This window comes from Aspergillus tanneri, assembly GCF_003426965.1.
Source record: "Aspergillus tanneri strain NIH1004 chromosome Unknown AapTan_2_pilon_pilon_pilon, whole genome shotgun sequence".
NCBI classification, from domain to species: domain Eukaryota; kingdom Fungi; phylum Ascomycota; class Eurotiomycetes; order Eurotiales; family Aspergillaceae; genus Aspergillus; species Aspergillus tanneri.
Window position 1 is genome coordinate 4,192,433 of NW_022984629.1, and position 23,993 is coordinate 4,216,425.

At 48.0% G+C, this 23,993-nt stretch overlaps 8 protein-coding genes across 8 annotated transcripts; 5 read left to right on the forward strand and 3 right to left on the reverse strand.

Moving 5' to 3' along the window:
- Positions 1–2,258: 2,258 nt before the first annotated feature.
- ATNIH1004_001329 (Hsp70 family protein) lies at positions 2,259–4,856 on the reverse strand (the record flags this gene model as incomplete). The annotated part of the gene is made up of 8 exons (XM_033566029.1): positions 2,259–2,545; positions 2,607–2,757; positions 2,824–3,034; positions 3,098–3,222; positions 3,277–3,394; positions 3,455–3,698; positions 3,756–3,870; positions 3,942–4,856. 8 exons carry the CDS (start codon positions 4,854–4,856, stop codon positions 2,259–2,261), a joined length of 2,166 nt encoding a protein of 721 aa, XP_033431786.1.
- Positions 4,857–5,294: 438 nt separating this feature from the next.
- ATNIH1004_001330 (uncharacterized protein) lies at positions 5,295–7,360 on the forward strand (the record flags this gene model as incomplete). Its single annotated transcript, XM_033566030.1, has 2 exons — positions 5,295–6,669; positions 6,816–7,360. The coding sequence occupies 2 exons, from the start codon at positions 5,295–5,297 to the stop codon at positions 7,358–7,360; spliced, it is 1,920 nt and encodes a 639-aa protein (XP_033431787.1).
- A 108-nt stretch (positions 7,361–7,468) lies between these two features.
- ATNIH1004_001331 (uncharacterized protein) lies at positions 7,469–9,909 on the reverse strand (the record flags this gene model as incomplete). The annotated part of the gene is made up of 6 exons (XM_033566031.1): positions 7,469–7,616; positions 7,824–8,156; positions 8,208–8,806; positions 8,952–9,326; positions 9,385–9,490; positions 9,572–9,909. The coding sequence occupies 6 exons, from the start codon at positions 9,907–9,909 to the stop codon at positions 7,469–7,471; spliced, it is 1,899 nt and encodes a 632-aa protein (XP_033431788.1).
- Positions 9,910–11,572: 1,663 nt separating this feature from the next.
- Positions 11,573–12,925, forward strand: ATNIH1004_001332 (uncharacterized protein; the record flags this gene model as incomplete). The annotated part of the gene is made up of 6 exons (XM_033566032.1): positions 11,573–11,794; positions 11,848–11,927; positions 11,992–12,186; positions 12,265–12,289; positions 12,350–12,621; positions 12,706–12,925. The coding sequence occupies 6 exons, from the start codon at positions 11,573–11,575 to the stop codon at positions 12,923–12,925; spliced, it is 1,014 nt and encodes a 337-aa protein (XP_033431789.1).
- Positions 12,926–13,755: 830 nt separating this feature from the next.
- Positions 13,756–15,276, reverse strand: AIFM2 (Apoptosis-inducing factor 2; the record flags this gene model as incomplete). Its single annotated transcript, XM_033566033.1, has 3 exons — positions 13,756–14,151; positions 14,529–14,614; positions 14,928–15,276. The coding sequence occupies 3 exons, from the start codon at positions 15,274–15,276 to the stop codon at positions 13,756–13,758; spliced, it is 831 nt and encodes a 276-aa protein (XP_033431790.1).
- Positions 15,277–17,169: 1,893 nt separating this feature from the next.
- Positions 17,170–19,498, forward strand: ATNIH1004_001334 (fungal specific transcription factor domain-containing protein; the record flags this gene model as incomplete). The annotated part of the gene is made up of 5 exons (XM_033566034.1): positions 17,170–17,319; positions 17,379–17,669; positions 17,726–18,378; positions 18,447–18,560; positions 18,616–19,498. 5 exons carry the CDS (start codon positions 17,170–17,172, stop codon positions 19,496–19,498), a joined length of 2,091 nt encoding a protein of 696 aa, XP_033431791.1.
- Positions 19,499–19,991: 493 nt separating this feature from the next.
- On the forward strand, positions 19,992–20,366 carry ATNIH1004_001335 (uncharacterized protein; the record flags this gene model as incomplete). Its single annotated transcript, XM_033566035.1, has 1 exon — positions 19,992–20,366. The coding sequence occupies one exon, from the start codon at positions 19,992–19,994 to the stop codon at positions 20,364–20,366; it is 375 nt and encodes a 124-aa protein (XP_033431792.1).
- A 1,392-nt stretch (positions 20,367–21,758) lies between these two features.
- On the forward strand, positions 21,759–23,970 carry ATNIH1004_001336 (fungal specific transcription factor domain-containing protein; the record flags this gene model as incomplete). The annotated part of the gene is made up of 4 exons (XM_033566036.1): positions 21,759–21,865; positions 21,925–21,957; positions 22,026–23,690; positions 23,772–23,970. The coding sequence occupies 4 exons, from the start codon at positions 21,759–21,761 to the stop codon at positions 23,968–23,970; spliced, it is 2,004 nt and encodes a 667-aa protein (XP_033431793.1).
- Positions 23,971–23,993: the final 23 nt, after the last annotated feature.

Sequence of the window (23,993 nt, forward strand, 5' to 3'; positions counted from 1 at the left end):
GATTGGCCGTTTCCAGGGTGTATGGAAAGGTATTGCTTTCGTGCGTTTAAACGAATCGATTCCGGTTCAAGGGGTTCGATCGGTGGAATACCGCGTGCGTTGGAATTCAGTGGGACAGCGCAGGGAAAGGTCTGAATAGCTTCAAGGTTTCCTATTCAGGGTGCCTAACCGGGCTCATAACTGTCGGTCAGCTGAATACGCGTATGAGCTAGTATCACCGATTATATAAGAATATGGATATGCATTGAAGAAAATGAGGTCTCTAAGGTCTCTAACTATCTGAATCTATCTGGGAGAGCTGGATGAAAAAGGTGAAAACAAAGGAATAAAGTCGGACCGAGCGGATGCTGAATAATGGGTAATATTGGCCCACTTTGGTCGACAGTCTTTGAGCAGTTTGACGGATTAAATAAACATGAAGCTATTCAGATCACTATATCTACTAGATATCTTCCCAATTCGGCGTTGGAGATAGTGTAGAACGTGCTGAGATCTGACCTTTCAGCCGCCGGCCCTGCCATCTGCGCGTTTCTCTCCCTCTACGCCCTTCTTTATACTCATTAACTATACCTAGAGTGCTTGCTAAATTGTCGAGATCAAAAACTAGGTTACCCAGGTCAACCGAGAGTCCACTGCAGAGTCTACTTAGTGAGCTTTGCTGAGGGCAGCGACTGGAAGGGCCAGGAGGTCTACTTCCAAGATCTCTACCTCGGCCCTCGAGGGTATCAGCAGGATTCCATTCCCTCGTGAGAGGGGTTTGCATGAGATTTGCGACGGAAATTATTCTTCGGCATGATCCAAGCGAGAGGCGAAGTACGGCTACAATTATCCCACATGTTTCCCGTGTTGACTAGGGGAAGGCTCGATTGAGCACTTTTTGCCATAATGTTCGGGATCTTACAGAGCTCCAAATATTATTGAGGAAGCTGCAAAGCTAATAGAAGTTCATGGTTGTTCAGTTTTCGAAGTTCGTAGTTAATCGACGAAGGCTACCAATCGTTACATACAAAAGACGGGTTTTTACAGAGTGACATTTCGACAGGGAAACTTATTCTAAATAATGATGCAGAAAATCCATCGTGGTCAGCATTCTTAATCGATTTGGACCTTCCTATCAAGGAGTAAACAGAACATGCCTCTGAAGCTTGACGGTAGACAGGAACAAGAGTATTCATGGCAATAGGTCTGCTCTTGGGTGAGCAACATTCTTTTAGACATGACCTTGAATCCTTCTTTTGGGTGCTATTCTGGATATGCATTCACTATGATGGCCAGGCAAAGAAATTGGGCCAACTGATTTTTGACTGTTGGAATTATGAGGATGACAGAAAGTTGGCTCGTTCAAAGGGTATAGTTGACGACGAAGCCGATTTTCTCAAGACTGCAGAGGAATCATTCCTTGGGTCAACAGATTGCGTAGAGTTATATTTCCGGGAGGAGTGTGAAGAAAGGATGAAGACTGACGTCTCTATACTCAGATAAAGAGAATTTTTGGAGTGCGGCTAAAGATCCAAAGTTATTAGAGTCCTAGGTAATAATTAATCAATCAAGGAGCTACACATCGCCACCGGGTCCTGACCCCATACAATGCCATACTCTCAATAGCCATCGCCAAAGTAATCGCGAATGAGGACAACTGCTTTGTCAGTGCCGCTGCCATAGTTATGGATCCATGGGTGCTGTGTTCTGACAGTCCACATCCTGTAACGAAAGTTAGCTGTCTCTTATACCGACGATATATAATCGATCGACGTTCCTAGATTCATGAATAGTATTTCGATGACGTTTGCAGCAATGTTTCTTCGATATACATACATACCACGGATGGCCCCTGCCAATTACAAAATGTAGAGTGAACTCAGTGGTCTCATTCAAAGCTGAGGAATATGTTCAATTGCTTCCAGTCTGAAAATTAATTACAATGTCAGATTTGGCATTTTAGAAAATTTCGTAAAATCAGGAATTGAGTAAGGTCTAATTGTATAATCGCAGGCAGCTTGCTGGCAGAATGGCAAACTGTCCTATATGCGTAAAATGGAGTCAACTCATGCCATTCCGTGGCAACAATAGGTTCGAAATCCAATGGTAGCTGAGCTCGTTATTAACGTAGTATACCAATGACAAGATAGATTCAAAATAGATCTGGTTGCTAAAGATGATTTCCTTTGTATATAGAAGTATCCTTGGAGGGCCCTCCGGTGCTAGGCAGGGCGCACCGACTTGCGCTTAAAATAGTGTGTTTATCGTGATGGCGAAAGTTAACCTTCAGCGTATCCTGACAATTTGGGCTCGTCCAAGAAGGCTGATGCAATACAGAAGCGGCCTCGTACTCGCACACAGTCGTCACCTGTCGACCCGCAAGGATAACGTGCCTCGAAACGTAGATTGCGACCGTCCACAAAAATCACGAGGTCAAGGTCCACCTCGTAGTATTTCTTAGGGCGCTGCTTATAGAATCTATTTCGTCGTACTAGCTTCCGATCCACAAGGCCTCGGGTTTTCAGATCCGTCATATCGACAAAGATCGTACCTGCCTCCTCATACCCTTTGCAGTACATATAATCAGCTTGGAGTCAAGTTCGGACCAAAGAGCTGTGTATGTCTACCTATGTTCTCCGGATGGTCCTTCTGATAGCTACTTCTATGACTCCCATCTGACACATAGAGGATTTCCTTGCAAAGGAATTGGTTGGAAGATCCTGTGAAAAAGAACTTGGATGGAATGATGAATTCCTGTTGGGGCTTTAGTACCTCACCCTATTTACCGTTAGTTGCTTTTGCATTCTCGGTCGGCGGGATTGTAACAGAGCCAGGCATACGAACTTTATTCACGAACCAAGAAATCGTTTCATGTATGTAGGACTTCTTAGTGATGTTGTGGCTTTTCCGGGCCCGTGGTTGCGCGACATGGGCCGCATTTTTTGGGTCATATGGTTCATCCTGCAGGATACCAAAGCTGGAGAATGTGGTCCGCGCAGGGCCGTTGTCTTTTCGTAAGGCCTGTAGAATTGCACCGGATGAAACTGCCGCTGCTCTTGACGCTTTTAGCACAAGATCGGTGACAAAATGTGATCACTGGGGGAGGATTCCATCTTACGGAAATCTGAGACGTTGAAGTAGTCGTATGTCTCTGCCATTCTCTAGTGAGTATTCTCTGAGTTTATCGTCAAGGTGGTGGAAAAGTGCGGGAGATGCCGCAAACCCCCCGATTAGAATAACTTTCTGTGATCCGAGGTCAGCAGTATGAAGGTACTCATATCTGCAAATATCTCTTACTTTAACGAGGATATCCTTCTCACGTGCCTGTTCGAGTTGCTGTAGCATCAGACGCGACGTTCTTTCAAGACAGTCGCTGAATATTTGCTGCATTTGATTCCTTCGCTCGTACGTATAGCTATCAGCATAACAAAACAAGTCTATCCTCAGGCATGGTAGGTAAAGAAAGAATACACACCTGGAGATATACATCCTGTGAGGGCCGAACCCTTTGTCTCTGTTTGCCCGTAGGCCATCGATCTCCAAAGTATCTGTAGCTCTTTGTTTCGAAGGATCGAATGTTCGTTTTAGTTTGTCTTCGAACTCTTGGGTTGCCTTGTGAATCTTCATTTCTTTGTTTTCCAGATAGCTCTCGTCCTCGAGGCGACCCCTTATTAACTCCTCAAACCGCTCATTAAGGTAGGTCGAGCCACAAAGATCGCCTGAGTCATGTTAGCCCCAGAATACGTAGATGGCAGTTAAAGACCCTTGTGGCATACCTGCAGGAGGTACAGCCTCCATTTCCAATTTCAGTGGTACAGTATGCGCGATCTTATAGGTAACTGCATCGACAGTCCCACCACCGGCATCAAGAAGCACGAAGGATTCGCCAGCCTGTTGGCGTTGAAGATCAGCAGAAAGTCGTCATTTGCACCGACACATTGCCTAGCGGCTGTGCGACATACCTTGAAATCTGGGAAGTAGGCCAGCACATACGCCGCCGCCGCCTCTGGCTCATGAATAATGAATAGATCATCGACATCATGGTACGCTTCGGTCAGAAACTCTGCCCAATGCAAAGCGGCCGTCATGGCTCTTTGCATTATCCGACAGGCCTTCCTAGTCCAGATAGCGGGGATACACAATGCAAATTCCACTTGTTCTCCGCTAGTATAGCCGTATTTTGCCCGCATCTGCTCTCGTGTGTGTTGAAAGAGCGAGTATAGGTAATCCGCAATAATGTCCACTTCCCGTTCTTTGCTTATCACCCCTTCTTCTTGAATCTTGTCCAGCCTCGATGAGAGATTCGCTCGTATGTTTCGGGTCAGGTTGCTCTGATCAAGAAGCAGCTTGAATCGACAAAGGCGCCGAGGCTTGCAGGCAGACAGGTCGTCATGACGCATCATTGCTCCCTGCACCTCATATCCCCAGTAATACTCGCCAAGCTGGTTGTCTATGTCCATATACTCGTATTCGTCGATGTCATTCATTGCAGAATCCACCAGAGCGCCATCGGTGTGTTCGTCGTTCCGCTGTTCGAATTGATCTTCATTGCTCAGTGCCTCGCCTTCATAGGTCATCTTCAAATGAGTGACAGGTTTGCGATGTTTTGGCACTCCGCCAGGATAGAAGCATTCCGTGGGGACTTCAATTCGGTTGTCGTTGTGATACGAAGGTGCCTCAGGGTAATTACAGATATTCCATATATCCGAAAGCACCGCATGCGAACTCTGAAGTTGCGGATCATTCAGGCAGAGGACCGACACAGACGAAAAGCTGGTTCCAAAATCCAGCCCAACGATAAAGCGCCTTGACTGCAAAGGTTCCGTCTCTGACATTGTGTCTGTCATGGCGCGGTAGAAGTGGACAGGCTCCGGCATTGGAGGCTCTCCCATAACTACCTACTTAGATGCTGGCGGAGTGATTGATCCTTCTCTCTCTCTTTTTTTTTTATGCTACCTTATTGCGCAGACAGTGGAACCCGGTGATACTTAGGGAGAACCCCGAGGACAAGGGCGTTTTTCTAGGGAAGCCTTTGTGGGTTCACGAGGCTGGAGAGGACAAGGATGTTTGAATAGCGCCGACCATGGTTTCTAATTCTTCTAATCCATTCGCTGGACGCATCCATTCGCTGGCCAAGAGCAGCTAGTTTAGCTGACGGATTTTTTACAAATAACGATCCCTTACGCAAACCCCTGTCCCTGAGGCGCACCGAGTCAGACCTGAATTTGCCTCTCCCATCGACCACCGTGTCTCCTCCTCAAGGCACGTCAGCTGGAGCCTTCATCTTTCTATATCCAGCCCCTCTCGAATCATTAATGGGCCGCAAGAAGTCCAGGACCGCGCGGCGAGCTGAGCCGCAGTGGGAGATAGATGATGAACACCGCATGCTTGGCTGCCTGGATGCATATATCGACAAAGATACCAGCGGAAAGGACGTTTTAAGCAACTATATTAGTAAATACCTGCAGGAAACCCGAGGGAAAAACTTCGCAGTGGACAGAGTTCGCGAAAAGCTTCAACAGCTACAGGAATTCGCCGTGCGGAACGGGCGACGGAAGAGCATCTTTTCCAGTGGAAGCAGGGTTCTCAGGAACGTCGGTGTGTGGGATTTCACCGAGATACACAAGCACAAAGATGACGTGACAGGCCGGATCACTGCCACGATCATAGACAAAGGACGTCGTTTTCGGCCCACTCCTTCGAGAGCAACAAGCTGCTCGATCAGTTCAAACCGTGGAGCGTCAGCCCAGGTGCAGGCCTCAGGAACACCGACGCCTACCAAGCGGAAGTTGAAATCTTGCCCGCCAAGTCGATCAAGCCTGCGAATAAAAAAAATAAAGCTGAATTCAGAGATAGAGGAGACACGTCGTCCGCCAGTTTCGCCGACCCGCAAGCTCGGAAAGAGTCCACAAAACTCACGATTACCCTCCGAAGATAGCATAATAGGGGATAGTGGCGATAGTAATGGCGATGACGGTGAAGATGCGGTTAAACTCTTACAGGTACCGGCATATTCCCAGAAAGCCGACCGAGAGACAATGGGAGAGATAACCTTCAAGGAAGAATTGGAGATGCTGCGGCAGAAGTGCACGGAAGAAGTCAGGGCTCTGGAGATCAGATTGAATGAAGAACGAGCCATGCACAAACTGCAATTAAACGAAGAAATGAACAAGCTCAGGCAAGCAGAGAAAACACTCGCCTCTGTTCGACTCCAGTACGAGGAAACCTCCTTAAAACTGATTTCCCTGGAACGAACCCAAGCGGAGGTAGAGCAAGGAATCGATGGTGAACTGATCAATAAGCTCAAGTACCAAGAAGAAAGAATCAATTTTCTCGAGCCGCGTCTGCGAGAGACCCAAGACAGTGTTTCCTTTGCTGGCTTATCTCCCGACGATTCATTCGGGCCCAAGGAGTCCACCATCCAAAATGCTATGTCCCGGATGCACACCAGCATTAGAAACTCGATGGACTTATTATCCAGACAGGGCATGCTTTGCAGTCCTGACGTACACCAAAACAGTGACACGCAATCTCTCCTGTGCCGTAGCTTGGGACTGGACCTGCCACTATTGCCTGGGCCACTTCCAGTTGACCTGGGAAAGTTGGGACTCGAAGCGGTTTTACGCGCCACGGCAGCGGCGGCATTGTGTGAGTGGGTTTTTAAGAATGAGTCTGAGGCAACCATCGCTGGTCCGTCTCTATTGTTAGACATGTATCGGCATCACATCTCTTTGATAGGTACTAACTCTTCAATCCAATTCTTCTTTTTTCTTTCATTCTTTCATCCCCCTTACTTCCCATCTTACAATAGAAGAATGCGACTGACCGGCCAGCAGGAGGACAACTCACGGTACGCAATCTTGACCTGGCCGCTCACCGGTCATTATTCAAGAGTGAAGCCTACCTTGAGATCCAGGTCCCCTTCCACGCTGGAACCTTGGCCACAAGGCTGTTCAACGCACTGGATCCCTTGATCCAAAAGTCGGGTGACTCTTCCACACCGGACCCGGACGGTTTTCCAAGACCACTGAATGCAGATGAACGGAATATGGTGATTGATGGCTTCACCGACATATTCCGCGATGCACTGACACTGAAGGCGGACCTATTGGCCAGCACTTGTCAATATGCCCTGGCATTCTTTTCACCACTCTCGGAGTACATGGGCAACATTATGGAGGCAGAAACCAGAGAAGGGTGTCGGATTTCTAACGCTCGCAATGGCTCTTTACAAGTGCAGCTTTGTATCCTACCTGCGATTTTTACATACGGCAGGGATGGCTTAGAGCTGCCTGGGTATAAAATCCCGGTCGTCAAGACACTCGATGACCTGGGGAATCATGCTCTAAACCTTCTCTACAAAGCGGTGGTTATAACTTAGATACAGTCAAGCCCTAATTATTTTCATATGCGTAATTAGCCCCATTTACAACACAGCGACTGCATCTAGAGTTAGATCACATAAGAAAACGAACTGATTCAGTCCACGTCATAGAATATTAGTGGCTACTTCCCCGACCAGGCTCTCTGCCCAAGCTTTAATACCTGCACGGTCGGCCTCCTGCACCCCACGTCCACTAACCTGATAGACACTACCGTTGGAAAGAACCTGTAGAATTTTCTCCCTCATGTGCTCGCTATCTTCAATATTAGAACCATCAAAAACAACTAAGCAATACCTCGGGCAGTGAGAGGAGTACCACGGCGAAGGTCTCTTCAGTATTAGCGCCCCATCCATTCGAGTTGTTTTGCTCAACCTCACGGACTTCACGATGCTCGGTATCTCAGTACACTCTTGCCCACAGATTGTCACTAGTGCACTAGAGTAGAAAAGAATTCCAGACAAAGAGATACTGGGGGTGTTAGCATCCAGCGCCTTCCAGACTCGATCTACATATTTTCCGGCCTCCAGTGCCTGCTTCCAGTCACACCGGATGCTTCCTTCTTTGTGTTGATATAGACATAGAGAAAGAGCCTGGGCCGCCGCGGCGGCTGATTCCATGCCGAAGAGAGTGCGCAGTGGCTGCACTACGTTTGCTGTAAGGTACGGTGTAAGAGTTGGTGACTCGGTTATTATAGAGTCGAATCCATCGAATGCAATGCTGCCCAATGTGTTGATAGCGCGTATGGATGCCGTAACACAGGAAATGCTCCGCACAAGCTGCCAGTCTGTAGGCCTAAAGTACGACCGGAAGGAAATAAAGGCTAAAACCGGTTCACAATCACACCGATCATGCTGACTAGGTGCCCCTGTCCAGATTTCCTCCATCTGATACAGAAACACGTTGTCCACAATCACTGGATGCTCAATGCAGAAATTATTCAGCAGGCTTTTCGCAGTTTCGGCTGGACTCTCCATTAAGGCGATCGAGGTGAGAATCAAGAGAGCATCCGATGTGGCTTCGGGGATCATCAAATGATGAAAGGTGAAGAAGACTTTATCTGCGCTCCGGATCACCGAAGTGTCTCGAATATCATGGAGTAGCCCTTCCGTCGCCCAAGGTGCCAGAATGTTGCCTGATGCCGGGTTAGTGCCTCCCATTGTCACATCATCTGACGAAATAGACAATGTTGATTTGATGTTGAGGGTATCATCACCATCAGTGACTGGAATTTGAATGGACGAGGATGAATTGTTCTGGCCATCGATGAATGAGCCATTGACATAGGTGAAGCTGTCCGAATCATGAACGGAATTTAAACCCGCAGTGATTGACGGAGATTCGTATTCGTGATGTCTTGTTCCGCTCGACGAAAGACAGCTGATTATCTCTTCCTTGTATATATCTAACGCCCAGTAGTATATAAAGTCAACAATAAGTTGTAACTGAAGCGCACAGTCGTGCCTCTGAATTGTCCCATGCCATAGTTCAATTATCCTCTGGGCGACGGTGAGCACTCAGTTCTACCTAGTCTACGTGGTTTATTGCAAGACTTACAGTTTCTTGGCTCTCTGGTATGCAGCCATATACCTTCCAAACATCGCCCTGGTAAGCTAAAAACCACACCAATGGATCTCTCTCAATTCCAGTTCTTTCACTCAACGTCTTCTGAAGGTTGATAAGGGTTCTGATGGGGAATGCAGTCTGGGTCTCGACGGCGTGGAATCCTGGCCCCCCTATTTCCGACTTCGCCTCCAACACAAGAAAGGGAAATAGAATGCCTCGATCTTCCTGATAGGGGCTGTATGGTAGACTTTCATGCTTTCTGAGGAGATCCTTTATCCGTGCGCATCTCCGCAGCCCGATAACAGTATCTGGCTTTTTAACTCCGATCTCACTGGGCACAGAGGGGTCCACGAATGGTATTCCGACTCGAGTCACGAAGGGCTGGGATTCGTTCGCCACCTGAATAGTCTTAGTAGAACATACTGTTACTCTGCTATGGGACAGTTATGATCTATACCTCACCACGGATCGTTTCAAATGGGTTGCAAAAACACAGTGCCCTTGTATCGGCCTCTCCAAGAGCTGGAAACTCGGCAACCCAAAGAGGTTTCTTGCAAGAATGACTAGGGGCACAGACGAGATCTCAGCACGCGGCACTCTTTCATCGTGAGGCTCAATCTTGAAAATATAAAAAATAAAAATACCATTCAATGTCCTCATCAAAATGCTGCAGCAAGTGCGCCTCCGTCGATCTCCGCCACTGCTCCTCATGCAGAGATGACTTGCGACAGTCCTGGGCCGCTCGTATCAAAGTATGGACTCGATTTAAGGTTCGAACTCTCTGGACTCGTTGTGGAGAAGAGTCTAGGCTTGATCGGTATTGTTCGTATTTTACGCTTTCAATTTCACGGAACTTCCGAAAAATCTTACGATACCGCGTGGGCCATTGGGAGCTGAGAAGGGGACCTTCGAACCTGATGCGATAGTCTTCAATCAAGCGGCGCTGCTCTGCCATTAGTCGAGCGCTGGCTTGGTTGGCCATGGTGTTAATAAAAAAGGCTTAATGAAGACCTTGAAGATATCAAGGCAGAGTAAGACTGTCCTTGAACCCTCTTGTAGACTAATGGGAATCTATCTATTCAGTCAATGAGCTGATGTTGAAGTTTAGATAAGTGTCCGGGTGTCACTTGACAGAGCCCCGCACGAAAGAACGCCTTGCCGTGCTTAGTGCTTTTCAATTCCATCACAAACATAAGTGCGGCGTCTGCCTACTTATCTGCAAAAATCATTGGCGACTACAGTACAGACGATTACTTCTTTCATTAGTGGGCTTTGCACTTCTATTCTAACCTATTTCTTCCAAGTTTACTTACCTGTCCCCGAGTGATACCCAATGACCTTGTTGGCCAACTTCTTTTCCGCAATGTGATGCCGAGTGGAATATCAGCCTACCAGATATAGAACAACATATGCTTGCATATGTAAATTGAGCAGCTTTTCGGGAACATATGATGTCTATTGTCTCATACATCCAGGTTGACAATGAAGAAGTGCATGATCTATCGGAACGACCCGGAACGTTCTTTAGACGCTCGATCAGAGAGCTCGTGTAAGCGCTTGCACTTTCAATAACTAGATAATACTAATACGTAGATTCTGAAAATGCCAAGTGATGTCGTGGCCATAACCATACATGGTATCTCCGTAGCATGCAATACCGGCTCTCTCCTCCGGGTTGGCGTTTAAACTGCTACTGCTGAACGCCATATAAGGGTTACCCTCACCATGGGGCTAGGAATATCTGAAACTTAAAAATATGTTTGAAGTCCGAAGAAATACTATGCACTACCACATTTCTGCCTGTAGTGAATAAATTATCTTGTAATATAAAAAACAAAGCATTCCCTCTGGGATTGGAACCGGTGGCCTTCCTGCGCAGAGTTAGTAGTAATATACTAACTAATGTAGCAATCAGTGTCACGGTTTGGTTACCTGCGCCAGTAGAGGTAATACCTACTACGCCATCCACCTTTATGCTTGGCCTTTCTTCCCTATACTCGGTATTGTCGTTGCAGGCACCGAATAGAGTTGATGTGGCTCCATTAAGAGAGAGACAGAGAGAGAGAAGCTTTGTATAGTGTAAAAAGAAAGGACTGATTAATAAACTATAAGCTTAACGACTCTAGTTAGAACAGGAAACGATTCAATAATAGCTTGAAGTTACTATTTATATATAATGATCTCTCTTGGATTTGAACCAGTGACCATGTAATATACTACTCAATGTTGTAATCAGTACATTACTAACTACTCCTACACATCCTACCTTCCGTACTTGCTTTAGTGGATGATCACGTAGATAGAGAAATAATGTAAAGAGCTGGGGCCTGTTAATTACTCGGGCCGATTAGCCCTAGTGTTCCTACAGTCCGTACAATCTCTACAGTCCCTACAGGCCCTCGATGACTTATTATTGGTGCCAGGCCCACCACAAGTGACCTGCCTTTCTTATTTGTTTACGTGTCTCCTTTTGCCTTTCCTTTCTCTTCAACGATTGGACAAATTCCAGTTTGGAAGTCTTACATGGACAAGCTGGGCGTCAGGCTTATATAGATTGAAGTAACCGAGCGGATCATATACTTTCGAGGAAGATATTACTCAATTTGTTTTTATTCCACTACAATACAGTCATCTAAAACGGCGTCATGGTAACTCTTGCAGAACTGGCCCAGGAGGTTCAATCTCATATCGCTGTGATTGATAACTATTTGGAGCATAACCTTCCACAGCCCACATTCGATATTGATAGCCCAAAAAGCCCCCCTCCCGGACGCCAATATGCAACGAGCGATGACGTTACTCGAAGACTTCAGCCTAGAAGATCTCGCCACAGCACTGCAGATCACTTGCTAGGGCATCAGATGACCGTTAGTAGATTTACTGGCTTTAACTGAAGAAAGAGAGCTAACCCACTAACCAGGACAAATATGATGGCACCGCTATGCATTTCCTGGCAGCTTTTAATGTCTTTGATGCGGTTCCTAAAGAGGACTCCATCTTGTATGTCTAGCTCCCTGAAAAGGTTGATGTGTCAGAACATCGATTGGGTCGAATTTTGGCCCAGGCCTACACGCAGCACTGTTTCTACCCACCGAAGCCGGGCTATGTCGCACACACGAGCAATTCGGCTATGGCAAGTGATAGGACGACATGTGCCTGGATTTTCCACAACATGGAAAGGCTCATCCTTGGGATGCAAAAAGCTGGTCGACACGACTTGTAAATGGGAGACTCTCACAACCCGCTGCATACGAGTCCGGTATGACTCAGAAAGCTGTTTTGCACATAGTGGGACCACTAATGGCAAAGGCTTGCTACCTGCGTACGATTAGGGCAGACTGGGAAAGGGACAAGTCGTCACGGTCAGTAAAATAATGGTGATGATGATACTCCATGCGCAACACTAATCCGACCGACTCCAGATTGATGGTTACGCTGGCCATCTTCTATCAGCGGTTGCACTAGCCTACCCCGATCTCACTTCTGTCATTCAAACGAAGTTCTCGCCAGGGTATGAGAAGCGGTTCTATGAGAATTTTTCTGCCGAGCTCAAGGGACGAGTGACCTGCATGGCACATGATCAATATGCTGAGCAGCCTGTCAAAAACGCGGATCTGTACTTCATGAGCACCTCGCTACAGGAAGAGAACCAGGAGACGGATGCTAAGATCCTCGCCACTGCGTTGATGCAAAAGTCGTATCCCCATTCGCGATCTTGTCATGGATGGTGGGGACCCCCTACCAGAGGATGGGACCATCAACGGAAAACTATCAATAGGGAGCAAGGGGTATACGATGCTGGTTTGGGTCTTGCGGGTTTTATCACCAGGTTTAGCATTGGTACCGATTTGCAGATGATGTCGGTGATGAATTTATACCATTGCAGGCAGGCGGAGTGGGTTGTCCTGTTCAAGAAAGCTGATCCTCCATTCGAGCTCAAGAAATATATTCAAACCATGGGTAGCTGCACTTCACTGATGGAGTGGGTTCTGGAGTAATAGGTGAAGCAAGTGCGTCCACTGGCAAAAGAAACCGAGACCCTCAAGGTACAGACGCATATCTTGAACGGAATAGTCTAGGTTTGTTGTTTGAATTAGTCATAGTATGGATACAAATGATCTCCACGGAAAAAAGTTCCCAAAAAAAACTTGGGGATTGAAAGATTCTTTAAAATTAAACAGCAGCAGCAGCTTCGGCTTCACGCTCTGTGATGGCTTCGTTGGCCTCTTGAAGTAAACTCCATGTTGCTTCCATGCAGACTCAATCTCAAGATCCGACTTGCCATCACTAGAAGGCATTATGGTATCAGATCCATCGTTGTCCATTGCGTAGACGACCTGATGCTTCTTGCCCAGTGTCAATATGATGTCACTCTCGACAAAGAAATTCGTGCATATTTGTGCGTGTTATCCAGGAACACCCCCAGCTTGTCTCCAGCTGGCACGGGCCATACGAGGACGGGGGTGATCAGCTACATCCCCAAAGGCGAAGATAGAGATATCCTTTTGCGGTCGGTGGAGTCGAAAGCCTGTATCGTTGGTCGGACAACAATGCGGGAATTCTCCAAGGTGGTGTTGGAATAGACACCATCGAGAACTGATGAATTGGGCCACTAATCGGTGCAGCCAACCTAGGGACTAGTTTCAGCAGGTTGAACATCATGGAATTGCAGAAGCCTGTGTTGCGGATGTGCAGCGTACAATCAGGTCAAATTGTTCCTGTCCATCGGAGAACATCAAAGAGGCTTCTCGAGCGAAGTTTCCAGCAGCGGGCATCGTTGTTCATTCATTCAGCAGAACTCGGATCTTCAGCTCATCCCTCAGCACAGTCAAGCTGTAGTCCCCAAGTGGCTTGCCAAATGGCTCATGAGTTGACCACGAGAATGAATCTGGATGACCTCCTTGTCCGGATAAAAGTCCTTGATGTCACTGGCAAGCTCGAAACCCACAGCTCCGCCGCCGGTGACGGCAATTTTCTGGCCCTCCTTGATGGTCTGCTGGATATCCCGTGGCACGTGACAGGCCTCATTGTGTTCCGTGGAAGCTAACTGCACAGGCAATGGCTGAGATGAAACTATCGCGATGGCGAGGTATGCATAATCGATATTGTCTCCAGATGCTGGAAGTACTTGGTTCTCCGCGACCATAACGGACCTGTCCTGGATGCTGGTGAAGGTTCCCGCGGGTGCTCCCTTTGCAACGTCGTCGTACGGAATGAAAGCCGTCTGCTCATGTCCCGTTAAGACGGAAAATAGTGGGAAGCTGAACGAGTAGTTGAGGTGGGAGTTCTTCTCGTCCCACACCGCATTGTATTCATTGGCAGTGTCTCAGCCAGCTGGTTCACGAACTCGATGCCCGCGAAAGTTCCAACCAGGACCACGACGTTCTGCGCATCAGGTGCGTTGCGCCATGTCCATCTATGACAGTATGCGGCGACGCATCGGACAGCAACACGGCCAAAGTGGGGGACGAAGAAGCCCAACAAGGACTTTGAACTTGTCGGAAGACAACGGTTGTGTGGGGTGTTTGCTTTGAGAATTGGAAAATAATGAAGTGAAACGTGATGAGTGCCTGGGCCTCAAGGCGACGGGACGGCCCGGACCGAAATCTCAGTACCTGCCTTATCAGATCTAATCAGATGGACAGCACCGGCCATTTGGAAGCCCTGAGATAGGCGGTCAGAGAACACTGAAAGAGAATTAATGTCATTAAAACAGCATGGCCACATCAGCTCGGCTGAACTGTATGAAAGTCCGGATGACGAGGCAGTCCGCGGGAGCTCCGCGGAGGTATTTCTTAGCACGCAGGGGCCCTACCTTAAGGGAAGCAGATGGGGTATATTCCAATCTCCCCGTGGACCTCCGTGGAATGAGCGAGCAGTGTGTCCACAACCCGCGAAGTCCCACCTCGTCCCCAGTTGGTCAATTCACTATGTCAGGGGTCACATCTTCCTAAAAAAAGTCTTCGATCGCTCCCTCCATTCCAAACTGCTTTCACGTACCACTTTCGAAGCTCATCGCCTGGCATCTCAGAGATTTTATCCAAGCGCTAAAACAAAAATGACCGAGACAGAGGCTGAGGTCGTCCACTCGACCGCGTCGACTCCGCTCGACACCGATGTTGAGCGCGGTTCTGCTGCCATCAAAACACCCAATAAGACAGAGAAGCCAATGGGTGGTCGATTTCGAGGGACCGGATGATCCTGCTAATCCTATAAATTGGCCGGCAAGAAAGAAGTTCTTGAACATCTCGATCGTGTCCCTGATGACCAACCAACTCTCAATCAGGGCATCAAGAAACCCCGACAGAGCTAGGAACGACACAATTTGAAATAATAATTCCGCCGCCATTGTCGAACTTTCGAGGGGCGTGTCAGCTGCCAGAGGAAACTTCCCGTCTACCGCCGGAAGAAGAACAGCTTTTGTCTGGCCATCGGTGGATATCAGCCCCTGTTGCGGAAAGTTCACCTTCACATTCCCAATTCTATGAGACTTTCGCGTATAAGACGCATCCAGCTTTGATAAGAAACTCGGCTGCTATATCAATGTCTTGTACAAGGAGATACAAATAAAATACAACTGTAGGAACGCCATAGTGGTATAGGGCATCTTCAAACCAGATGACATAGGGAATTTGGTGACGTGTATCGTTTTCACGATGATCTGAATAAATGGTTCTAAAATTGGTGTTGACGAGGGGCCTGACTTGTATTTGCTAACAGAATATACCATGCGTTGTTTGAGGAAGGATGCCTTTCTCGATATTTAGCGGCTGACAATGGGCGCTTAGGAAATTTTATAATCACGGAAAGAGCCATTTATTAGTTTGTCGATGCTGTCGGAGGGGCGAAAACTTTTGAACAAAATCAGAACCAGCTGGAGTACCCTGCCTCGCAATATGATAATCTGCGGGGAGTAATGCAAGAGAAGGAGTAAAATATTATGTGGATTAAAGAAAGGCACTAGACCATTTAGCCAGAGATTTCCCTAGCCATGTATATATTGATTTCCGGTAGTGATTGTCACGGATGGGTTCAGCTGTACTGGCCCTAAGTTATATAACACCAGATACAGTAACAATAACCACGATAACTATTACCGTCTTATGGGTGCTGATAATTTAAGGGCTTGGTGCTGTCCGTCAACGAATTTTACGCAATATCTTCTGTGTCTCGAGCACAGACCCAACCGACAGGATCGACTTCAGGTTCGGATGTAGTCATTTGAGCCGACGTCTTACTCGGAGAGTCAGACATAAACCGATCACTTATATATAGTCTGGCTGGTAGCAGGCTCGGCCAAGTTTGAACTCTATTTTCTCTTTCCTTGTGCGCGAGAGTTGCGATAAATATAAATGCTATGGGGCGGGAAGTCGTGGTTTTAACAAACGGGTTTAGCAACATTGCCATAATACTTTGATCCATCCCAACAGGCTAAAACACGCGGGATGCCACCGCAGGGGAACAAGCTGGGCCAGGCTTGGCAAGAATAAATTCTAATTCGAATTAATGGATGAATAATCATTATCCGAATAAGAATAATATATTCGAATAGTTTCTATTCCATCGTCCGTACCTGTAACAAGATTCTCGCCCCTCCTGATCTACAATGGGATGACGTGGAAATGTTTTATGGCTTATATTGCTTTTTCCTATTTCTGTTGTGCCTATCACATATAAGAGCATTCCCCCAGCTTAAGGAATGAACTTAAGCTTTAGTTCCTGTATCTATCTGATCCTAAACTGGAGTATTGCTATATACTATGTTAAAAACTTAAAATTAAATATATTAGTAGGCTTGCTCCGGCTTCTAGAGAGCTTAATATACTAGTTCTTTCAGCTTTTTGTTCAGTAAATCACTCCCTCCGTTGAGTAATTCTCAATAATTATATCCAGGGATCCTCTTGGCATCTGTTCAACATCTGATGGAAAGCCGAACACGTAGTTATGTCCAAAGGTCCACAATCAGTGGGGAAGAAGCAGAGGGAAAGAAAAAAGAACCGTTGACACCTAAATCCCAAATCCTACTGAAAATAAACCTTTGTATTCTTATTTCCAGGCTTGGTAGCTGGGTCACAAAAATCGCAGCTAGCTTTCTGCCATGTTGGTAGCAGGGATATTGCCGCTGACGCCCCGCGGATATTCCACGGAGTACCGCGGAGTCATGCTCCACGCGAAGGCAGGCCGCGTATATATCCACGCAATACCCACGGACGCTTGGGCATGGACTTGAACATCCGTCAACATGCCGCCACCAGGCGAAGGAACACGCTCACATCGCAAAGGCTATTATTCGTGTGATTTTGCAGGGCACGCAGGCTCCGATGTGACCGCCCGTTACCGTGCACGAACTGTGTATCGCGTGGAAAGACGTGCCACTTTGGCCCCTCGGCCGGTCAGAACTCTCGTCGTATTGACAGGGCAGACATATTGGCAGACCATAATCTTCCGCAGCAGCAGCCTCCCTCAAGCATTCCTCCCCATTCTACGGCCCCATCTCTGGTATCTCCGGCAGGTAGTTCTGATCAAGGACAGTTACTCGAGGAATTGCAGTCGCTCCGGAGGCTAGTCACCGACTCGGAAAGGTGTGTGGTTCAGACCACCAACCACCGGTCTCATGGTGGGGACATTCAGTCGACCAGCTCGGCCCAAGCACACGTGGATCTGCGGGGATCGCCGGGCCTCGACCAGGTCAAGGAGATGGTGGCCCAGCTGGAGCGGGTTTCGATGGTCCAGAGCTCTCGGGTAGCCAATACGGCCCTTGTTGTCTGCAACTGCAGCTCGCTGATCTTAGCGTGCAGGAGCCAATCTACGTCGACGACCTCGTATTCAAGGTCGAGCACATCCGGAACATCCCACGAGCTCCGAGTTTCACGGTGCAGGGGGGCAAACCAGCACGTTGCGTATGGCTGCCACTCCAAGACGAGGCTCGGGTTATTCTTGACAAATTCATTACCAACGTCAGCTACATACACCATGTCGTACACCATCCTTCTCTTCCGGCCACGATCGATGACTTCTATCGGCAGATCGAGAGCCGGGGGCCGATCAAGCCAGGCCATCTTGTTCTACTTCTCGGCATTATCGCCAGTACGACCGAAGTATGGTCACGGCACGATGATGTCGAGACCAAGGGCTCTATTTTCCCATCTGCCCTCCATGCGAATGCGCAAACTCCCCTGTGGATTAAGGCCGCAATGGACGTTCTCAAGAGCGGCCAAAATGGTCCGGCGCTTGCGCTGGAGGCAGTTCAGGGAATAATACTGTTATCCTTCGTCGTGTGCAACACGGAAGGGGTTTCTTTCCGTTACCGGTCATTATTATCTACCGGTCTATTATTGAGCCGTGAGCTAGGGCTACATCGCATCGATCACGAGTCAAACGCAGTCACCGCGAATACAGTCCCAGCCGAGATCGGCCGTCGCGTGTGGTGGTACCTCGTTGCTACTGACTGGTATGTAATTTTTCATTCCTCCTTAATAGATCTGCTGTGCTAGCTAGAATTTTAACATATGACCGCAGGCTCTTGGCTGTGATATATGATGGCCCAAGTGAGGGTGTGTACCTGGCTCACCAACGGCACATGATAGTCAACAAACCACGCAACATAAACGATATAGACCTTGTGGACAATGGGTACCAGATGGAGTTACCAATATCCCAACCAACTGAGATGTCATATTTTCTACAGCGCATCCGCATGGCAGAAATCGCACGGGACATCGTTGACCACAGCCCAATGGCCACGACCGGCTCTGGTGGGCCAGGCTACTCTGCGCAGATCATGGGAATGGACTTCCAACTTGATCAAATTCATTCATGATATTCCTTCCTTCTTCAACCTCGACAATTACGAGAACAACCCGGAGTCCACGTCCACCAGCATTTTCGTTCACGCCTATCTGCTCAACTTGGTCATCCATACCCAACGGTGTAAACTGCACCTTTGGTACCTCACATCCGGTCCGAATAACAACAACCCGGCGTACACCACTTCACGAGACATCTGCCTCGAGTCCGCACGCCAGCTTACACGAGCCGAATCGCAGCTCGAACGCGCCCAGCACCCTTTCGTACTCATACGGTTTCGCTTATCGGCAATGCTGTATGGCGTCTTTCTAGCTAGCATCGCATTGCTGATGGACGCATACATCAACAGGTCAGGCTCATTGCAGGATGAAATCCGTCATGGCGATGTAGCCGAAGCTCTACATATCGTCGAGAGTGCACGAAGCCACTCTTGGGCTGCAGAGAATCTTCATCAGTCGCTCACACAAGTTTTGGCTAAATATCGCGCCCAACACCCGCAGCAACCATCCACGCAAGCTCCATCAACCCTTCTTCCAATGCCCAGTGTGTCTACTGCTACTTCTACGCCAGTGACGAATGTTGCAACCACTCGAATGGCCCCAAGCCCCGATCAGCTACCGCCCATGCTAGATCAACTCCCGGTACCCATCAGTCAACCACCATATAGCAATCAACTGGCTCAGAGTCTGGAGGAATTGATGCATGCAGATGGTTTTCAGTGGGATGACTTGTTTCCAGGTATTCATTCAGCCTCATTTTTTTGATCGCTTGTAATATTAGCTACACCATCGCTTTACAGAAATATATATGCCTTATTGATTATTGACCATGGAAAGAGCTCCACGTAAATATCATATATTAACTTTCGGCGGAGAACACATTAAATAAAATATCGAAACACAAAATTATTCATTAATTCATGAACTTGATATAAAGCCGACCAGAATCCCACAGCAACGCCGTTACTCACCATGCCTAACTTCGCCCTGCTGATATACCGATCAATGTCAAAACTCCACCGAACACTGCTTCCCACAACAGAGCGAGCTCGCGTTCCTCCAGTGATAAATTTTGACCAGGTCCCTCACCGTTCCGCTCGACAGTTGAAAGATCAATTGCTTGAATACCCCTTCGGTAGATCTTTCCATTTGGCGTGAGGGAGGCGATCGACCGCGACAATGAGCGAGGGCCGCATGTAAACTAGCAGAGGCAGGCGCTGTATTAGGTTTACCGTTCAATTCTCGTGAGATTCTCACCATGTCCCTGATGCTGTACAACGTGTGCAACAAGCGTTTCCGCCTCTTCCTCCCCGCGAACCGTGACAACAGCTTCGGCCACCATATTATCCTCGCTTGCACAGCGGTGTTGGCCACATCATCAAGCTCAATTCTCAACCCGTGCAGTTTGATCATATTTTTGCAGCGGCGTTACCCACAGATGCTTGATCTTTCAGTTAGTACACAGTCACATCAATTTCAACATGAGAAAATGCTCCTTGATGACTACTATGATATAGTCAAGGAAGGAGACTCTTTACGGTGGAAGTTTCTTAGTGACCCCTTTCTCACTGTTCGGACAGATCCCATTCTCTGGTACTTGCGTGTTGGGATCGGGAAGATCTCTTCTCTCTAACGCAATACCCCAATTACAATTACAGCTGTTGCTCACTGGGGTGATATAGTCCATAGAAAGACCCCATGCCCAGTCAACTTTACTGACGAACTGCTGCAACACCAAGTGAGATGGGCCTCCTCGAAGGGATTTCAACAATCATGCACCAGCTACAAGATGAAGGACTTATTCCCTGGGTGGTATGGTGCGACAGAAGTACTTTAAACATGCTAGGGAACTTAGCGATATCTTTAAACAGGAGTTCGTGGACTTGGCGGAAAGCGAGTAACAGAGGGAACTACATAGGAGAGTATGTCCCTATGATTGAAAGGACCAGTTTCTATTTTAGTGTTAGTACAAAGCGAGGAACGAAATAACATACTCCATGGCCGTCCTGTCCATTTTCCACAAAAACTTGCAATATATTGCTACCTGGACAGGCTGCATGTAGCATTGCGTCAGATTTTACGAGATTCTGATTAGGAGGCCTGAATTGATTGTATTCAGAAAGATGCTCTTCCCTACTCCTCTTATGAAGTTAATGGGTATATTTACATAATGTCCCAATCAGGATTAGCTCATTCTGACATATTGGTAAATTCAGTATGTGCCACAGTTGATTCGTGTTCAAGTGTTGGAATTTGGAAATAGTATAGTGAATAGTGAAATAGTCTACTTTGACAAACAATGCAAATACCTGTAAGACTCCAGTATAATTTGTGGCATCCCACCAGCCGTGCCGTAATTAGATAACTTTATAGGTCAAGTTTGAGGCTTTATGAAGACTCGGGTGCTAGCTTATCGTGGTCCAGAAAATACGCTAAAATTCTGTCACCGCTCTAGAACCACGATCAGGTCTTTCTGGGCATATGCTCAGTGTGGTCCAAACCGCTTTTCGGGTCACCTGATTAGAAGTCTTGGCATACCAAATTATATTTTCGCATATGCAATAGTGAGGTTCAGTGGTGACCTAGCAGTGATTCTCTTCAACCGCTTCCGTATTAGGTAGTCAGTGGTTACAGTTTGTTTGTACAGTGAATAGCTCTGCATAGGTAGTGCTGGACCATGCTCAGCTGTAGACTGATGGTTGTAGGGTGGAGAAAAAGCTATAATTTGGTACTTGTGCTCAATTAACCACTAATTTCACACTGCCTTAGATTTATGATCACTGTTAAGTAAATAAATACTAAAGAACTTTATAATTATTTGTAGGTAAACTATCTCCTCACTCAGAGGCGAGAAGTGGATTATTAATCATTGACTTCCCGCCTGCTCCTTATCTTATCCTTCATTTTCTTTCCAATCCATTTCTTTCCCGTCACGTTCAGTAGTTCTGAGTCCGAATATCCGAGTGGTAAAGCCACCATTTGACCAAACCATCCCAACAGATGATAGCTAAACCAGGCAGAGTCAATGGAGGCCAACTCTGCCACAACGAGGGAACAGTCTGAGGCCCCGGATCTTGATCCGTCGTCGCAACAGACGCCGTCCGATCCGAAGACGCACCTGGCTCCTACCGCGTAAACTCTTTTCATTCCTACTGCTCTCCTCTCGTTCGGGGCACAATCTCTGACAATAGGACCACAGATGCGATATCTGCAAAGCTAGGAAAGTGAGATGCGATCGAGCCAGGCCCTCGTGCGGGTGGTGCACTCGGAATTCACGGGTCTGCCTCTATAGAGGAAGACAGAAGTCGGGGGTCAGCGCTGGATACATACGCGAGCTTGAGAACAAAGTCAATCGCATCGAGGCAATGCTCTTGGGTCTAAGTTCTCAGGTGGAAAATCACATCAGCACCTCACCTCCGGGTTCGGGATGGCCAAATATCCTCGAGCCCATTGACAGTCAACAACGACTACCCCACTCCCCTGGAAGGAGAGCAGTAGCACCACGCTACAAGCAGCGCACCCCACCCTATCATACCCCGGAGTTGAATATTTCTACCCCAGTAATCGAAGCCCCTGAGGCAGTATCCAATACGGATGAGTCGGACCTGCCTCCCGTGGAGCTGTTGTACACGCTAGTCGACCTGTACTTCAAACACATTAATACCTGGTGTCCCATTCTGGACCGCCGAACAACGTTTGAGCAGTTCTTCGGCTTCTCCGGTCTTCATGGCGTGGGATCCATTGTATTATATGCGATTGTCGCGATCGCCTTGCGGTTCAGTCAAGATCCGTCATTGACCCCTGATATCCGCCGACGATACCGCTCTGTTGCTAAGACGAAGGTCCTCCTCCACGCGGTGGAAAATCCCTCCATAGAGTCTCTTCAGGCCCTCGTGATTCTGGCCTGGGACTTCCTTGGTTCGTCTGATGGCCTGCAGAATGGAAATATCATAGCTCTTGTTACCCGAACAACGTTACAGCTAAACTTGCAGGTCGAGTCGACTTATGTCCTATCTTCGCCTACGCTGGCTCTCACCTCTCCAAGTCGATTCCGGGACAGTATCTTACCGAAACCTGGATCCTGGATAGAAGAGGAAGGACGCCGGCGTCTGTTCTGGATGGCGTACATCCTCGAGCGCTATGCCGGTATTGCCACGGGCTCTGACTTTGTCCTGCGTGAACCCATTATTGAACGCTTCCTCCCTTGCCGTTATGACCTGTTCTCTGAGAACCGGCCAGTGGAAACGCGCTGGTCCGGTAGGGCTAGGAGAGCAGCCGATATGACCATTGATCATCCGGAAAATCTGGGCAGCTTCTCCTACCACTGTGAGGTCGTCCGCACGCTCAGTCGCGTTCAAGACTTCCTCCAGACTCCCGTCGACATTTACTCCCTGGCGGAGGTGGAACAGTGGGAAAGGACATATGAAGAGCTAGACAACGAGCTCAACACCTGGCTTAAGAGCGTGCCGGACGAGTACAGCAATGTCTCTCAGTTCTGCCATTCTGATCCGACAAGCAAGATCTCCAACTGGATCATACTCCATGCAGCATTCGTCATCTCCGTGGTACGGCTGCACTCTTGTGCCGCGTATCCCCCAGTCCAATCGCATATCTTCATCCCTTCCTTGCATGCATTGCAGCGCTGTCGCGCTGCAGTGCAGAGCCTACGCGAAATCGCACAGGACGTCTTCGACACTGGTATGCTCAACCTGCTAGGACCCCAGTTTGCTTTTTCGCTATACGTCGCTGCCCGGCTCCTGCTCGTGCATACTGGGAGCAAAGGTGAGGATCTGGACTCCAGTTACCAGTTCTTCGTTTTTATCCTCGAGCAGATGGCTCAGCAGTGGAGCCTGGCAGGGCACTACGTCACAATATTAAGCGCGGTGTCCCATCGTACCCAAACCCGATGGTCCTCAGGCTCTTGTGTTGTTCCTAAAGGACTTGCCAGGATGCGGAGGTATATATCCCCATCCCCCAATCCCCTGCATGAGACAAGTAGTTTTGTGGATAAGAATAGAAAATCTGATAATCGCCGTAGGATAGCTTACGAAATTTACCTCTCTACCACCCGCCTTACATCCTCGAGCATCCTACCCATCAAATCCCTCTCAGTCGAAGATCTTGAATGTCTCGAACTCTTCGACTTCTTCAACTACCCCCGTCTTCCGCCGGCCATGACCGTCACTCCGAGCATGTACGCTCCATTATTCAACCGCGGGGATCTTCTTGTCAGCTAAGAAGTATCTCATAACACCATCCC